The 19,405-nt window shown below is 31.9% G+C and overlaps 2 protein-coding genes across 2 annotated transcripts; both read left to right on the top strand.

Annotated features, from left to right (window-relative positions):
* The first annotated feature begins 59 nt into the window (after positions 1-59).
* LOC114272838 (uncharacterized) lies at positions 60-2,928 on the top strand. The gene is made up of 2 exons (XM_028214539.2): positions 60-2,243; positions 2,602-2,928. Exons 1-2 carry the CDS (start codon positions 1,857-1,859, stop codon positions 2,779-2,781), a joined length of 567 nt encoding a protein of 188 aa, XP_028070340.2. The 5' UTR covers positions 60-1,856; the 3' UTR covers positions 2,782-2,928.
* A 5,080-nt stretch (positions 2,929-8,008) lies between these two features.
* LOC114272837 (Sec14p-like phosphatidylinositol transfer family protein) lies at positions 8,009-17,183 on the top strand. Its single transcript, XM_028214537.2, has 6 exons — positions 8,009-8,396; positions 8,513-8,768; positions 11,296-11,332; positions 12,367-12,484; positions 16,085-16,195; positions 16,864-17,183. The coding sequence occupies exons 1-6, from the start codon at positions 8,325-8,327 to the stop codon at positions 16,999-17,001; spliced, it is 732 nt and encodes a 243-aa protein (XP_028070338.2). The 5' UTR covers positions 8,009-8,324; the 3' UTR covers positions 17,002-17,183.
* Positions 17,184-19,405: the final 2,222 nt, after the last annotated feature.

Raw genomic sequence — 19,405 nt, 5'->3', positions numbered from 1 at the left:
TGAGGTGGTCTCCTACACGATGGCATTAACATTTTTATTTATTTAGTTGTTTATTAATGATGAGGAATCTTACCCTCACAACCTTGGTGGTTTTTGATGCAGCTTATGGGACAATTTATAATTTTTTTTTTTTTTAAATTTGAAAATTTTGTGACAGTATTTGGTATAATTTCTACTTAATAGTTTTTGAAATGAAAATAACTTAAGTAAGTTTAAAAAACTGATTTTGTTTTTAATTATCAATTTTTAACTTACAAGAAGTTTCACCAAACAGGTCGCCTCAATAGTCAGGTACTACCTACCTAAGCTTTAAGTGTCACCATAATTTTGACCTTGTAAAGATAGAGTTGGGCTATGTTTGGGTACTTGGGACCAACCAGATGGAAAAGTTATAAATTGTTGAGAACTATTTACAGAGTTGGGCTTTGTTTTGACATGTTTAGTTTTAAAAAAATTGATATACAAGTTTATTTTTTAGAATAATACTTGGGACTCTTACAATTTATGATCCCCACCACCCTCAATTGATTTATAATCACTCATTTATTGATTTTATTTTTTTCCCTCTTTCTCCTCACTCTCTCTCAGAAAAACTGTGGGGGGTGCTGGGGGTCTCTAGCACCTTTGTATTTTTCATATTTATGTTTAAGATTTAATAATATATAAGTGATATGATTGGTTAATAATTATCGAAGTTGTGAGAGAGTATTATTTTTAATATCTTAATTGATTATCACATCACTGAATTTGAAAATTAAGCCTAATTTTTTATTTTAGATAACAATACTGGTACTTTTATATATCTGTATAAGGTGAGAATCTGAAGGGGATTGCCATTGTCTAAATTGGGTTGTGTTTGAATTTTTGGTAATGATTTTTACTTTTTAAGAAAAGCTACTCCAACTGGTTCACAAAAGAGAATATGAAGGGGCTTGCCATTGAAATTCATTTTTCAGCTTATCTATTTTTTTATTTTTTTTTGTTGTATTTTTTTGAGTTTCTCCACTTGGATCTTTTAGCTTATCATTCTCTTCCTGAACATTTTTCTAATTTTGGTTATGTTTGGATAACTATGTTTATGTTCACTTATTAATGCAGTTTACCCTTTCCTCAAAAAATTTTAGTTATATTTGGGACTTGAACAAACATAGAAATGACTAATTTTGTTAAACGGACTGATTATTCTAAGCTAAGATGTCATTTTTTATAAGTTGGTAGGGTCAAGATTATCCATATATATATTTAGTTTTTCAAATTTAGTGGCATCAATTTACTAGTACCAATGTTTGTGGTGTGATCTGTGGGTGCAAATAGACAAAATTAATATTAAAATTATTTTTTAATAAATTTTTCAAAATTGTTTGATGGGTCAATTGCCTTCATACTCTATAACTTGGCACCACCTCTGAAGGTAGTGGTTAGAGATGATGATGGTGAATGTGAGTTAGGGTTTAGAAGATTGAGAGTGTTAAGTGTAAAAGTTAGAGATAATGTATATTTTAGAAGCAATATGTGCAGTTCATTCATGAAAGGAAAAAAAAAAAAAACAGTCTAACTCAATAACTGCAATTATATGATTTTTATCATAAATGTTTGGTAGCATATTTTTTAAAATTATTCTTGTCATCCATTTATTTGTTTGATAATAAATGATGTGATTATAATTTATTAAATTTTTTAAAAATTATAAATAATTTATGCACATAATTATAAAGATGAACAGACCAATCATAAAAATGGACTTTTGTGGTAGGCCATGTGCCAGCAAAATGTTCGAGTAAGGCAATTCGTCTATAACCTTATCTTACTGAATAACAAGGCTCTCAACATGAGACTGAGAGTGCCCCCCCCTAACAATGTTGAAGTACTACCACAGATACACTAGTGGTGCTACATCTACACTAACCACCTCCTCGTCACCTCCTCTCTTACTCTTGTCTCTTCCTTCAAACTATTACAATCTATCCTACACAACCACAACCTTGAGGATTTGCTTTTTTTCCATTAGAATTACTGCTCTCAAATTCGGCTTCCAAGAAGTTCGGAGGAGCACTCATTGTAGGGCGAGGCGGAGAGTAGTGAGATACAATGATGAAGACGAAGATGACGACGATGAAGAATTTGAATATGGGCACAATGCAGAGATAGCAATGTTGGAATTGTATAGTCAGTCTGCTAGAGATGAGGCACTTCTTGTTACAGCATCTGTGGATGACCAAGATGCACTAGTTCTCATTTTCAAGGTTAACTAATTTTATGACAAATTATGCCGATAGTCCAGTATATTGATTGTTATGTCATTTTAATTTTTATAATTTTAAGAAAAATTACACCAGTACTTCTGACATTTTGATTCTTATACCCTTAATTAATTCAATTTTGATCATTAATTTTAGATTTTATGTCAATTTAGTGTAATTGATAAATCATAAAGAAATAAACCCGTGAGACCAGCGATGGGTTGCTCATCATATAATCACACAAGAAATAAATTGTTAGAGAAACTAAACATTTATGTTAAAATGTATTAGAATTTCCCTTTTTCTTCTCTATTCTCTAGTATAGTTTCAATTTTCAAATGTTGTGTTTGGTAATTTACAGGGGTTCTCATCGTGCTTGAGCTATAAGACTAGTCCAGACCCATCAAGAAGTGTTCTTCCAAAAAGGGCAGTGATCAAATCCATTGACAGAATTAGAGGGCCTTTTGACCCCTCTAATATTGAGTACCTAGAGCAAGGATTGACTTGGGAAACTTTTAAGACTCGTCTCCACCCCAATTAAACAACCAAAGCTCATGCGACTTGGTTTTTTAATTCTAAATTCTTCTTTATTAATTTTCTGTATCTTCTGCAAATAAAGTATGTAGTTACAAAGAAATTTATATGACATTTGGGCCATAAGTCTAATTTTTAAACTTTTGAGATAATAGTCTTAAACTTTATTCTTTTGGGGTTAAAAAGATAAAATAATTTGAAAGACTATATTACTCTTACCTATATGTCTATCTTTCTGCTGTTCACGTCATCTATTTGTTATTCATATCACCAATCTATCCATTTGTCATTCCCTTATTTGTCTATCTAATTTTTTTATGTATCCGTTTTACCACCACTACTCGCTGTCAGCCACCACCAACGATTTTTTCAGCACCAACAATGGTCCGACAATGATCTAGCGGCAGTAGAGTAAGAATAATAATATTTTTTTTTTAAAATGATAATTTATCCTTCTCACTAAACAATTTCATTCATCATGTCCTTATGTACATAAAAGATCAATCCTTGAACCTAATGCAATATCCCATAGAAATGGATTTATCACCAATAAACAAAAATTTATATGTGCAATATTTGATTAGAGAAATTTATCAAACAACCAACACCAAAGAAATGTCTAATATAGAATTTATCTGTTAGAACTCAAACATCCATGTCTTTCACAAGTGAAATTTTTTATAAATTGTATAGGTAAAGTAATCTGCTTGATCAACAGAAAACACAAATAAATTTTATTTGTTCAATCTATGTAAATGTTTTTTATATAATTTTATAGTCATTATGGGTATTGTTTGAACAATCTCAATAAATGGATTTCAAAAATATATTTGGGATAAAGTTTATTTACAAAATCGTGAATATCTTTTATTTTGAAAGATTTATAATTGTCCTTAGGATTTGAACATCTTCCTTAAATTGGTTGTTAATTCTTGAAAGACTTGTGAAAGAGAGAGGGGAGTGGGGAGTGAGAGAGATATTAATGATATTAAAGTCTCGTTTGACAATACAATTTTTTAGTTTAAAAGTTAAAAAGTTACTAAAAAAATTAAATAGTCAACCATCTATATCAAAAAGTTAAAGATTCATTTTTCTTTCTACTTTTTTGCACATCTTTTCGTAAAAAATTAAAAAATCATCCTAAACATACTAATTTTTTTTAATCATACTTTAGCCAAAAAGTCAAAAAATTATTTAAAAAGCCTATTTCCAAACGAGGCCTAAATATTGTAGTAAGTTTTTTTATTTTATTTTCTTTGGATTAGATTAAAAGTTAGTTTTTTTGATTTTTTTTAAAAAAATGTGTAAGAAAATAGAGAGGTAATATGACTCAAAAGATATTAAAAGCTAAAAAATTTCTTTTAACCTCTTTATCAAAAAGACCTAAGGTAAGAAGATATGTAATTCAACCAGCGCATGAGTTGACATGTTACTAGATTAGGGGTTGTTTTGGGTGTTATAAATAAGTGTATTTTTTGTCTTTTTAGACTAAAAAGTTAAGGAAAAAAATATAGATATTTGGGTTAACTTTTTGACTTTTCATGAAAAAATGTGTAATAAAAAATTGTAAAAATTGGTTTGTAGAAAAAAATTAAGATTGAGAGTTGTGCGGCTGTAATTGTTGACTTTTGGTAAATAGTGTTAACTTTTTTTTTTACTTTTTGACTTTTTTTACATACCCCAAACTTGACCTAAATGTTTAATATATTGTGATTGTTCATCCTTAAAAAAAAAATAAAAAATAATAATAATAATTGAAACAAAAGAAGAAGTTTTGAAAAAAATTGTTTAAGAGAGAGAACCAAAAAAAGAAAAAGAAAAAACAAATTAAAAGAAGAACAAGAACAAGAACAAGAACAAAAAGGAAAAGAAAAAACAGGAACACTCAACGTAGAGGTGTTTTAGAAAGACAGTTAAAAATTGATTTTGTAATTTTTTAAGTTTTTTTTTTTTATTTTATATAAGAGATAATGTAGTTTAAAATAGATTTTAAAAGTTTATTTTTAACTTTTTAACTTATGTTCTCAAAATGGGCCAGAGGATAAGAATGAGAGAGAAAGAGATGGAACTGAAAAGTGAACATTGAACTTAAAATTGAAGACTGAGCTCGAGATTCCATTTATCACGAATTATTTTACTATTATTATTATTATTATTATTATTATTATTTACTCTAAAACTTAAATTTTTATAAATTTTAGGCTATAAGAATATCCAAGAGTATCAATGAACCTCTCCTAACTTTGGAGCCTAGTATGAACTTTTTGACAATTTCAGCAATCAAATAATTGAAGTTGTTAGACTTTCAAGTCATATACGACTAAGTCAATTTATTTCTCCATCAAGTTATCACATGCTTCATCAAAGATGTCTGGTCTAGCATGTGCAATATATATATATAATAAAAGGTATTTGGGGTGTTTTAAATAAATTAATTTTTTATTTTTTATAAAAAAATATGTAATAAAAAATTATATAAATAAAATGTATAGGAAAAAATTTAAGATTGATGATACAAGCTGCCCAGCCTGTCTAGCAAGAAGAATAATCAACTCCTTCGCGGCTGCCCAGCCTGTCCAGTAAATAATTCTTATTTAAAGATGCCCTTCGTCAGTAAGACTTACAACTTGAAAGATAAACTATTTACAAAAGGGTTATCAAAGAGTTGGGGATATAAAATATTTAAAAAACAACAATACGGTGGGCATGTTTGCTTAAATTAATAGATTGTTTATGGGAAAAAAAAAAGTGGTTAAAGTAGAATTGATATGATAGATCCATTACAAAAATTAACTTTAAGATAATAAATCTAGAAAAATAAGTGGTAGCTCGAAATGGGCGAGGGTCGAATGGCCCGAAATTTGAAAATCACGTCGTTTTGCGATTTTTTTTTTCTTCTTCGTTGAACTTCGTTGAACACAGGAGAACAGAGGGGAAGAGGAGGAGAGAGGGAGAAAGAGAGAGGAGAGAAAGGGCCAGTGCCTTCGCCGCGAGGAGCTCGTCGTCTCCGCCCGCCATCGCAGCTCGCAGCTCGTCTCCTCCGCTCCGATCGTGCCTCCGCCCCCCGCTTCCGCCTCCAGCCCTAATAATTGGGCCCCCTCCAGTCCTCCCCCTCTTCCTTTCTTCCTCCTCCTCTGATTTTCTACTTCTTCTGAAAAAAAAAAAAAAAATGACACCAAAGGAAGGGGATGAACGAAGCTGTGTGTGTGTGTGTGCGAGTTTTCCAGAGGGAGGGGATGAATAGAGGGCGGGAGGGTGGGTGTACAAAGAAAAGAGGTGGGTGTACAAAGCAATTCGGACCTTTCGACTTACGCCATTTCGAGCTACGAAATGGGGTTGATAGATCTATGTATACAGACATTATCACACACATATGACTTTAAACTAATAGTTTGATATTAAATTAGCTTGAGAAAATAATATCAATAATTAGGCATCGTTTGGGAACAAACTAATTTAGTAACTTTTTAACTATTTGGCTAAAAAAGTAGATAAAAAAACCTTATATGTTTGGGATGATTTTTTGACTAATTACGAAAAGATGTGCAAAAAATAGAGAGAAAAGAGAATCTTTGACTTTTTTGTATGAGTTGTTGACTTTTTGGCTAAAAAGATAATTTTTTTAATTTTTTGACTAAAAAAATAAGTCCTCAAACGGGTCTTAATACTGAAAAAAAGCTCCATCGTAGGCATTTTTTTGTTGTTAATATTACACATAATAAATTTACTGGCTTCGTTCATTAGAATTTTAAAATTGAAGACCTTATCAATTAAGAATTGATAGTGTGTCCTTTTCCATTATCAAATCATATTAAAGGACTTTTGAACAAATTTTCCAATAATTTAGATAAAATGACAAAAACTTTATTCTAAAATTAGATAAAAGGAACTTTCAAAACTTCTTAAAAATTATTAAATTTCAACTTAAAAACAAGGATAGAAAACATGCTCAAAATGGTCAGCTATCCAGCAATTTCAAATGTAAAACCATTCATTTGAGTTAGGCACTTTTGTTTTAACAACTCGTTTGACAAATGTCTATTTTAGTCAAAAAGTAAAAAATTATTAAAAAAAATAAAAGGTCAACAATTTATACAAAAAAGTCAAAAAATTCCTTTTTTTTTTACTTTTTGCACATCTTTTCGTAAAAAGTCAAAAAGTCATCCCAAATATATTAATTTTTTTTATATCACATTTTAGTCAAAAAATTACTAAAAAAATCTGTTCCCAAACGAAGTCCATGATGAAGTTGAACTTTTAATTTCATATAAGAAAATTTGAGATTACAAATTCAACATGTGATTTCATTATTTGTATAATAGTTGAGTAGCTTTTACTTTGAAATAAAATTGCATATTGAAACCCATAATTTTACTTTATGAATAAAGTATTAACTTTCGTTCTCTCGTCATTTCACGTGATAAAAAAATGAACTTATGTCAGTATAATTTGATCTGAATTTGATCAGCTAAAATATAAAATATCGTTTGGGAAGAAGGTTTTCAGGTTTTTTTGGTTATTTTAGACACAAAAAATAAAATAAACTATTTTAGTCACAATAAACAAAATATCACATCAAATCCATAATCGTTACACTTTTCTCTCACAAAAAAAGTAAAAAAAGTCCAAAAATCTTTCCCAAACTAAGCTTTTTAGTCCAGGTTAAAAATAATCAAAAAAATAAAAAAGTCGACTCACTTCCCAAACAGAAGCTAATAAAATAGTGATTTTAAGATGTGATTTTATTCAGTATGATATTATAACAAATGGGACTAGATTCTCTCAGCTAAATATTTCAACTAGACAATTTATTTTGACTTAATGTAAATTTATGTTGAGTTTATCTTGATAATTTAAATTATTTATTTTATAAAATTATATTAATTGAATATCAAGAATTATTTAATTAGATCATATTTGTTTGAAAAATAGATTATGAACAACATAATTTTGAAGCATTATTTTGCAAACAAATGTGAATAGGATCGAGTAAATCCTGATGTTGATAAAATTATTTTTTCATACGCATAATCTTTTTTAAAAAAATTTATAAAATATATAATTTAAACTATTAAATCAATTCACAATAAATTTAAGAATTGTTTGGAATGACTTATATAAATATATTTTTTATTTTTTTATAAAAAAAATAAAAAAATAATATAATAAAAAAAATAAAATAAAATAAAAAAATAAATTATTATAGAGTTACCAAACTTAGCCTTACAGTGGACAAGACTGACTGCCCAAATTATTAAAAAATGAGTATATTCTTATAATTTGTTTTTGAAAGAAAAAGCCAAATCACTCATTGTCCTCTTCTCATTTTCTGCTCATGTACTCCGTTCACACAACGCAATCCTTTATTTTCTCCCTTTCTGACTTTTCTCTCATCTTTCCCAACTTTTCACTCTTCAATTCTCTTTGGACCTCTCACTCTTAACCTTCCTGAGAAATGGGGTTCTTTATTTTTTCTCAATGATTTATCTTTAGCTCAAATTCATTTTTTAATAGAAAATCAAGCTTAACTGTTCTTACCCAAAACCCCAAATGGACGAAAGCAGGGAAATTGCACTGACCCAGATGAGAAAATCAGTTGAAAAGCTAGGGTCTTCCACTCAGGTAAGTCACAATACTGTATATATTTATATATGTATTAATATGTTCGTGATATTGCTATGCATAGTCAATCAATGCTCAGTTCAGTCCCTTGAAACTGTTATGGTATTGGGTTATAGAATTATGGAGACCCAACGCTGATGAGATTCTTGATTGCAAGAACAATGGACCCAGACAAGGCAGCAAAGATGTTTGTTCAGTGGAAGAAATGGAGGGCTGCATTGGTGCCTTTAGGGTTCATCCCGGACTCCGAAGTTCAGGATGAATTGGAAGCTCGAAAGATTTACTTACAAGGTTTATCCAAAGATGGGTACCCAGTTATGGTTGTGAAATCAAGGAAACATTTTCCTTCGAAGGATCAACTTCAATTCAAGAGTAAGTTTTTGGATCACTCATTGTCTAATTAATGTTAATCTTGATTATTGTTAGTTTTGGATTTGATGAATAAGACTCCGTTTGGATCGAGTGATTTGGTGAGAAATGATAAGAAATCAAAGAGAAAAAGTACTATTTATAAGTAGGTGAAGAATGGTGAGAAAGTATGTGAAATGGAACTCTCTTCTTTTATAGGTTTCATCTCTATAAGTGATGAGATTTGGTGCGAAATAACACGATTAGTTTTATAGTTTATATAATACCAAGATTGTCCATTAAAATACAAAGATAGAAAAGAAAATTTCACTCATATTCCTGTATCACATAATCAGCTTTCTTACCTATCTAAATATTATAGTGAAAAAACACAATTATTTCTTTTCTTTATGAGAGACCACAATCATCCAAATAGAGTGTAAGATTCTTGTTTAATTGGTAGAATGATGCTTATGGGTTTTCCCTAAGAAAGTGCTTCATTAAAAGTCCATGTGATTTGGACTAGTTGGAACTTATCGATAGGCACGGTGTAGTTGACTTGCTATCATGGGGCCATTCAATTGTCTTTCCAAGAGTGTTGGGCTCGCATTGTTTAGACAATTTCCACCTATGGTTCTTTAATTTATGTGAGCTTTAGGAGTATTACTTATCTAAAAAAAAAGGTCCTGTTAAAGGGCCACAGTCGGTTTTCGCCACAGCCTTTTGGTGCAGATAATCCTCCTATAATTTTATCGAAAGTGCCAGGATTATGACATTTCTTTAATATAAAATGATGGATTGGAGACATTTTTGATATAATGCTCTTATCTAATGGTAAGGAATCACCAATCCGACAAAACTTTGGACTGTGGAAACAGCAAGGAAGAGGCTATTGTTTGTGGGTTAGGTGGGCCTAACATTGTTTCTATTTGCCACAAAATTGCATCAGACATAAGCAACATGACATGTTTATGCATGTGTTGCTTGTTTTCTTGTATATTAAATTCAATGTCATGCCTTTTTGTTTACTTATTTTCTTTATTGTTGTCATAAAATAATTTTATCATTATTCTTTATTAGACAATAGAAGTCAAAACTAAACATTGTTGTGAAGATTATTCATTATAGTTTTATAATCATTTTGAATGGGTATGAGCTGCTTCATTTTCTGATTTTGGCATGTGAGGAATCAACATTATCATGAAAAATATTTTTCCTGGTTTTAGCAATTATTATTTTCCATCATTAAATCTTCGCATCTTTAATTAAACAAAAGATAAAATCAATGAACTTCAGTGCATTTCCTTCATTCATGTATCTATATATTCTTTTATTACTTTGGTGTGATCGATTATTAGATTTTAGATTATCTAGTCCCAATATCTATGAAATTCCTCCCATGTGCAAAATGAGCAAGTAATGCTGGGAAACATGTACCACAAATGCAAAAATTTACTATTTGGCCTGGGTTAGGGAAGCTGCTTCTTAAAGTTAATGTGTTTGCTTGGGTATGAATTTTTTTTTTTAAAGTTTTATGGGAAAACGTGAATGACTGGTGTATATGATTTACTCTTTTTTTTTTTTTGTGTGGCTTTTTGGCCTTTCTTTAAGCATTTTGGTTTTTTTAGCCAAAAAGCCAAGTTCCCTAGCAAGGCCTGAATGGTCTAACAATTAGGGGCATAAGAAAAACTGATGAAACCAAACCGACCGCGCAAGACCGAAATTTAGGTATGTTTTTCATAATGTACAGTCTATTTCAGTTTTAAAAAAATTTACACCAATGCAAACCGAATTGATCAAAATGTTATATTTGAATATTTTTATATTTTAATTTTTTTTAGCATTAGAAGGTAAATGACTAATAATAATATTATACATGTTTTGTAATAAATATTAGGGAGGGAGGGAGGCATTTATAGAACAAATCTCACATATTTTTTTTTTTTTTTTTCATTTATTCCCAATGTGGGATTCTACAAGTTTTTATAAAACACTTTAAAACCTTGTGTCCTGTACACCAAACTGACAAAACTGAACCATAACATGTGGATGAGCTGTGAGACGGGTAGATGAAATACAGCCCTAACATTTGGTGTTGTTTGCACAAAGTAGCTGCCATCAAGTTCGAACTCACAACCTCAAAGTTGATAGGCCGAGTTTCAACTAATGAACTAGTTGCACTTTATACATAATAATTATTATTTTAAAAATTAAATTAAATTCTAATACATTAGGTTAGGCTATTTAGGGTTATAGAAAACATGTTTGACTTGATGATTGGGTTTCATCAGTGTAGTCCTCAAATGCTGCATAATTGGTGAATCACCTTTATATTTATGTTGTTGAGCCAACCTACAAGAACCAATGCAGTGCTCTAATCAATCAAGGAACCTGAAAGCATTTTTATTTGTTTACTTTGGGTCCAATCAGAGAATCTGAAAGTCAACGAATGAAGAATAGTGCAAACTCTTTTGGATCCATTTCATTGTTTTGCCAAGCAAGTAACCATCTAGTGAACATCTGATTCACTTTCTTTTTCCTCTTGGTGCAGAATTTGTGGTTCATCTGCTGGACAAAACAATTGCAAGGTATCTTCTTAACTATTGTATGATGATTCAAGTGCTATAAAACTTAGTGACAGCGGTTGTTGAATGTAATATTCTTGCTGGTGTGATATAACAATTGCTGATGTAATTGCAACAATAAATATATAGTTCTCATTTAATTGAGAAAGATAATAAGCAAGAATGGAATATAATCCTTTCTCACAGCATTTGCTTTCTTAAAACTGCATGCATGCATGCAACCATGCATACAAATGAATGACACACACACCATACACACACACACATATTATTTCCAAACACGCCTTGGCCGTGACATGTAATAAAATAGGAAAGATGTGAAATAGTTGTTAGGGAACTCAGATTGTTGTTTTGGGAACTCACTATTTCAGTTGGCCTTATGACTTTTATGAAAAGACGTGTAGAAAAATAGAGAGAATAATTGATTTTTTGGTAGTGGCTTTTTAGCTTTTTGGCTATTTTAGGTTGTTGCCAAACTTGCCCTCAGAGAGGACAGTGCTTTTCTTTCTGAAAACAACACTTTATAAATGCCATAAATCAGTTTCAGCCTTACTTCTCCATTCAGTTTGGAATGCATATGACTTAATTTTTTATTGATTTCTGTGATTGCTACCTTACGTTTCTAGCTGGTTCAGAGCTTAGCATGAAAATATCTTATTCCTTTTTCAAAATACTTTTTGCATGGTGGTGTCTTAATTTTCATATATTTCAGTTTATATTCTTTCTTTCTTTTTGGTATATTGTTTGATCTCTCTCTCTCTCTCATCCTATTTCATGAAACCTGCCATCTGGCTTAGGAAATTCTTCAAAAAAAAAAAGCCTATTTTTCCTCAAACTCGGCGTATCTATCACAAAGATTATTCCGTTGTTTACCATTACATGGGCAGTTCATTAAAGTTAGTTATGTCCAAGGCATGTCATGTATTTCTAGTGTATATAAAGGTTGCCAATAACTTTTGCTTTGTTATCGGTTCTAATTTTCTTTGAGCAAGAACTGGAGTTTCATTCTCACGTTGATTTCTTGTGCTTATTTTCAGTTCTTTCAAAGGAAGAGAAATAGGGAATGAGAAGTTGATTGGAGTTCTTGATCTGCAACAAATTACTTACAAAAACATTGATGCTCGAGCGTTAATAACTGGTTTTCAATTCTTACAGGTAAATCTTTATCATTATTTAAACTTTTTTGTATATGGAAATTGATAAGAGACTTACTAGGGTGGTACAAGATGTTAGGAACAGGATAAAATGGTTGCTTGTACGCAAATTTTTTTTTTTTTTATAACTAATTTGCTTGTACACAATTGTTCTTAAAATTTTGGCAAAGATTCTTTTTGAGTGCCCACAAAACCGGAATTGGGAAAGGACACGCTGAAGTCTTCACCCTGGTCTGGCCTAGAATCTCCTAGGGTTTCCAAGATGAAAGGTAAAGGGGACAATCTGAGACAAGGACCTCCGTACTCAGAGATAAAAAGCAAAGGAGAGAAGAGGTCCTATTGACAGTAGGTTGGAGAACCATTAATTGAAATAGAAAATTTAGTAGTGGAGAGAAAATTTGATCTAATCCCTCCATTTGTACCCGAATCCAATCTGCTCCAAACTGTATATCGGAAAATCCCATTTAACATGCTCATAAGCTTTCTCAATGTCCAACTTACAAACGAGTGCAGGTCTCCCACGTATTGCCCTAGAGTCTACCCCCTATTAGCCACCAAAGCTGTATCTAAAATTTGTCTACCTTCTACAAAAGTATTCTAAGATTTTGACACCACCGTAGGCAACACATCCTTAAAGTGAACGGGTAGAACTTTGGCTAAAAATTTGTACAACCCGCCTAAACTCCATCCAACGGGCTAATAGGCTTAAAATCAGGAATATACTACGCATCCCCTTTCTTTCGAATCAAAGCAGTAAACAATACAATGACTCTTTTCAAACTAGCATAATTCATGGACCACTCTGAACATCCCCAGGTCTCCTCCCTCACCACATCCAAACACTGTTGAGAGAAAACAAGTGTCATCTGATTTAGACCTGGAGCTTTATTTCTAATCTAAATATCAATAACCAATTAGCCCTTTAATTGCCTATCCTTATTGTGAATTTGGAAACTATACCAAAAAAAAAAAATTCAAGAATCCACATGTGTCTAAAATGTTTTGACCTTCTAACCATGACTTCAGCAATGGTGTCAGTGTTCTTCAATAGTAAGCAATTATTCAGCAGTAATTCTATCTGATAGTAATGTGAAAATATGGTCACAATCCATTTGCTTTTTGTTAGCCCAGCCTTCTAGGACCTAATTGCATACAACTCCTAGTCCAAACACAAGGAGTTGGTGCCATGAGAAATAGCCATAAACACATAAGCCATACCATTTTAGCAGTGCTACCAAACCAAACCAAACCAAGCCTTAAGTCCCATCAAATGGGGTCGGCTACATGAATCCTTCTTCTCCACGCGGCCCTATCAAAGGCCATTTCATTAGTCAAATTAAGTAAATTCATATCTCTATTTATAACGCTAGTCAACGTTAATCTAGGCCTACCCCGTCCCCTAACACTTCCATCTAGAGTTACAGCATCGCATCTCTTCACTACTGCCTCTGTTGGTCTCCGTTGAATATGACCAAACCATTTCAAACGATTCTCTCTTAACTTATCTTCTATCGGTGCTACTCCTACCCATTCCCAAATACACTCCTTCCTAATCCTGTCCTGTCTAGTCTTATCACACATCCACCTTAGCATCCTCATCTCAGCCACACTCATCTTATCTGGATGTTGTTTCTTGGTTGCCCAACACTTCGTCCCACACAACATAGCTGGTCTAATAGCCGTTCTATAAAACTTACCTTTTAGTCTAGTGGGTATTCATTTATCGCACAATACCCCAGACGCATTTCTCTACTTACACCATCCCACCTTAATCCTATGGGCCACATCTGCATTAATCTCTCCCGCTGTTGTGATAATCGACCCTAAATAATGAAAATGTTCACTCTTAGGCAGTTCTTGGTTCTCAATCTTCACTTCTCCTCTGCTTTCATTGTTACTGTTACTAAATTTACACTCTATGTACTCTGTCTTAGTTCTGCTTATCCGAAATCCTTTAGATTTAAGAGTTTTTCTCCAAATCTCCAACTTTGTGTTAACTCCTTCTCTAGTCTCATCCACTAACACAATATCGTCTGCAAAAAGCATACACCATGGCACGTCATCCTTAATATTTATCGTCAACTCGTCCATAACTAAAGCAAAAAGATAAGGACTTAAGGTAGATCCTTGGTGTAACCCTACAGTGACAGGAAATTCATTTGTTTCTCTAGCTGGCAATCTAATAGTGGTCACCACCCCTTCATACATGTCCCTAATCACGTCAATGTAGCCTTTTGTCACCCCTTTCTTCTCTAACGCCCACCATATTATATCTCGGGGCACTCTATCATATGCTTTCTCAAGGTCGATAAACACCATATGAATGTCTCTTTTCTTTTCTTTATACTTTTCTATTACTCTCCTCAAAAGATAGATCGCTTCCATTGTTGACCTACCAGGCATAAACCTAAATTGATTCTCTGACACCTCTGTTATGTCTCGCAATCGGCGTTCCATCATCCTCTCCCACACTTTCATTATATGACACATTAGCTTAATTCCTCTATAATTGTTACAGTTCTGGACATCATCTTTATTCTTATAGATTGGCACTAAAATACTCTTCCTCCACTCATGTGGCATGTTCCTAGTCAACAAAATTTTGCTAAACACCCTAGTCAACCAAGCAACTCCCTTTTTACCCAAACACTTCCAAGTTTCAATAGGGATATCATCAGGTCCTAAAGCCTTATTTGATTTCATCTTCTTAAGTGCAATCTCCACTTCAAAGTTCCTAATCCTGCGATAGAACCTATAGTCTTGGTTTATCGTATTACTGATTATTTCTTCCCCTATTGTCGTACTTCCATGTTCCTCATTTAACAGTTTCTCAAAATAATTCTTCCATCTTTCTTTAATCTCATCATCCTTCACCAATACCTTAGAATCTTCACTCTTGATGCACTTTACTTGATTAAAATCTCTTGTTTTCCTCTCCTGTATCTTAGCAAGTTTGGATACTCTCTTCTCTCCCTCCTTACTATCTAGTCTAGTGTATAGGTCATCATAAACTTTCAACTTAGTCTCTCTCACTACTTTCTTGACCTCCTTATTAGCCAACTTAATCTTTTCAATGTATGTTATGAGACACAAAGAAAATGCTTGTTAATTGAATGTTCTATCCACTCAAAAATTCATTAGTGCAAATTAAAACAAGTAAAGATAGTGAAGCAATGTCACATATGGAAATGCAAGAATTATATAGGGGTATAGGCAAATTCATAAGAAAGGGATTAAGAGATGCTTGTTAACTGAAGATTTAATGTTCTTTCTATGATATTGTACAACCTTTGCTTGCTCCTTGATCAGTTATGCATGTGTGCATGTTGGATTTGATAAATTAGTACGGAGAGTTTATTAATTTTGCAACTTCCACATGCTTCCTAAGGTCTTTCTGCATTATTTTCTAAGGCTAATTGATTATCAAGTTCAACTGATATTAACATCAGATGTTACATGTTTAGTCTTGGCACTGAATTTCAAAACCAACTCAATTGTGCTCTATCAAAACACGGGCATGCCTCCTTAATTGTATAATATTATTCTGCTAACAGCTGCTCTCTTTTTTTCATTTACATGCTTACGTTTTCTATTCATGTAGGCATACTACCCTGAGCGCTTAGCGAAGTGTTACCTATTAAATATGCCCGGGTTCTTTGTGAGTGTTTGGAGAATGGTTTCCTACTTCCTTGAGAAAGCAACTCTAGAAAAGGTATGTGTACTTCTCAAAATACAATTATATAAGTAACCTCCTTAGCTATTATGCAGAAACTTAAAGACTTTTGAGAAACAATCACAATAATTTTAAAATGTTGAGTAGATTCATGGATCCATAAAACAGCGAGGTAGTGTTGCTAAATGATAGTAGACATTGAGCGAACAAAATAAAATAAAATAAGGAAGAGAACGAAGAAAGAAAATCAGGAAGCATATTGTCAGTGAATATGCCCTTTTAGAATACACACCATGTTATGTGGTGATTTGGTTTCAAGATGCAATTTTAAGTTCCATTATTTGATCAGTCAATTTCAACATTTATTTTCCTTAAAAGGGTATTTGATGTTCTGATATGAGTTCAAACCATCTTTTTGCAAAATTTTGGCCAAATTTCAATATAATATGTGTATTTCTTTAGATAGAACATTAAAAAATAGGGAGCTTCCCAAAATCCCCTGCACGTTGAAAAGAAAAAATTATGCAATAAACATACAAGTTATGGCTGGAATGGTATTTGATTCAATTCAGGTACTGATATTGAAATATACAATTGAGGATTTTCTAATATAATCAGCAAATCTTCAAACTAAACATGGAGATTCTTTGCTTTTGAGCTTATTCTTTCTGAATTGCCAAGTTTGCGTGATATCATAATTAATGCAGATTGTGATTGTAAGCAATGAAGATGAAAAGAGGGAGTTCATCAGGGACATTGGTGAGGAAGCCCTACCAGAAGAGTACGGTGGGAGGGCGAAGCTTGTAGCTATCCAAGATGTTATACTGACCCCAATGGAGAATTAACTCAGTCTACAACTCAATTAGGTTGTGACTGAAATGAGAACCCTACCTATACTATAGTCTGATGTATGAATGATACATATGTATATCATCAATTAAATAGTACTGTCTCTGCTCTCAATACGGCTGTTCTACAAATTAAAGAACTCTTCTGAACATAATGCTTTCATATCAGTATGTCTACATATCCCCCTGAATTCTGCTTTTTTATTTTTATTTGTACTTTTGATCTGGGAAAACATGAAGCGCGCTTTTTGAATGTTGCTCCCAAATGCACACCTGTGGATGGAATCTTGAATGAAATAAAATCACGAGGCGCGATTGTGCAGTTGAGAGTGTATTGGGTACGGAGGAAATTTCTTTGATTGGGTTTTAAGGTGAAGGCAAAGAGGTTTGTGATTTTTGTCTTAAACAAGCGTTCCATGAGACTTTTTTGAGGGAACGGAGAATATCAAACCCAAAATCTTTTCCAGGTAGATCTGATTCATATGTATAGTTGGATCCATATAGGCTTACTAATGAGGGTGATAGCAAAAACTCTCGATTTGCAGTTGATTTGGAGCCTAATTGTCTGCATCACAGGTCTGAAACCCAAAAACAGTCTCTTGCACTTGTGGTAATTTAGTCGGCATGAATTTGATATAAACTATGTACATTTGAAACTCTCTAGATCGCATAGTCGCAGAAGATGCTCCTCCTTACACAGGGCAACCCTGTTAATAATGTTGTAAGGATTATAATTTGTGATTAGAAGTCATGAACTCTAGAATAGAATAATAACTAGTTGGTTGCTTAAGTAGATTCCATAATACTAATCACATTCAACAATTATCAAGATGATGAAGTGTTGAATTGGAATCAATGCCATCAAAAAATGAACATGTATATCTCTCAACTGAAATGAAATTGCAAATGGTCAAAGCACAATGTTCTAATGGTTTTGGATCATCAAAGCATAACAAATATGGTGTTGATTTAAACAATTGTATGGAGAAGAAATTAAGTAACGTATTTAGAAGCTACCTCCTTCTTAATCCCACATTTGCTTTAGTCTTTGTTTATGTTTACATAAATCATTTCTTGCAACTCATGAACTAAGAATTGTCACAACAAGAAGGTTTACTCGGCATGAATTCGGCCTTTTTTCATATCACAATATTATTAAATAAAGAGTGTTGCTATTAGTATACTATTAATTATTTCGAACTCCCTATTTCTTTGGACCCCTACTCATGAATTTTAAAATGGTGATTCTACTTACACCACTACTTTACCCTTTTACATTCTTCATATGAGTTTTTTTTTTCCTCCCAATTTTATCCATGTGTGAAATTACCTTTAAGGACAAAATACTAAAATTAAATATATTTTGTTATCTCCTTACACCTCTTGGTCTTTAATCCCTACCCCTCTTTTTCTTTTTTTAATTTTTCTTTTCTCTTACCCATCTCTTTTCAAAAAGTGAGAATCACAGTATTTTGATTAGTAAAGAAAGTAATGAATGAAGAAACGGTAGTGAAGAACCATAAAAAAAGTGAAATTGTGAGGTTTTTTTTATTTATTTGACAGGTTTTTGTTTCGTTTTTCTAGACTGATATTTGATTTTCGTTCAGTGGTTCAAAATCTAACAAAATAAAATAGCCCGGCATCACATTGTTGAACAAAAAATAAAAGTCTGGTAACTAACTATCGAATAAAAGATACATTTCAAACCGAATTTTTAAAATTTGTTATGCTTCTCATTACCATGTATTTTCAATTTTATTTTTTTATATTTTTTATATTTTTACTTGGAATGATTATAATTATACTTATTGTAACAACGTAAGTACTGCAATATTAGTAGACTCTAGTCATGAATTCATTACAGATGAAATTTTCTTTTTATGAATACGATTTTTTCTTATTTTTAATTTGTATTGAGTTTTATTAATAATTTGACGTATAAATGTATTTATTATATTTAATTTTTTAGTAGTTATGAAGCATTAATTAAAGGGGCTTCTGACATTGGGAAGAAGACTGAATTTGTCATTGTTATAAAGACATCAGATACAGAAGGTAATGACAGAAAACCAAGATCTACACTTGCTTGTAAAAAAAATAGTTACTATAGAGACAACAAGAAGATCAAGGGGGAACGATTGAGGTTGACAGACTCCAAAAAGTGTAAATGTCTATTTCTATTAAGGAGGAAAAATTACCTACAAATTATCAAGACGAATTGTGATAATATATTTGATTGATGGATGCAAATAATGACAGATTTTATGGATACTTTATGGATATTCGTACACTTGATGTTTTTATGAATAATTTTATGGATACTTTTTATGTATGATTTTATGGATGCGTGTTTGATTTATGAATTTTTTTTTGGATGCTTCAAGGAAAAAGTAAATCTTTC

This window comes from Camellia sinensis, chromosome 5 (genome assembly GCF_055761805.1).
Source record: "Camellia sinensis isolate YWXY chromosome 5, ASM5576180v1, whole genome shotgun sequence".
Lineage (NCBI taxonomy): Eukaryota > Viridiplantae > Streptophyta > Magnoliopsida > Ericales > Theaceae > Camellia > Camellia sinensis.
The sequence above is the reverse complement of the archived record's forward strand: the minus strand, read 5'-3'. Positions and strand labels throughout refer to the sequence as shown.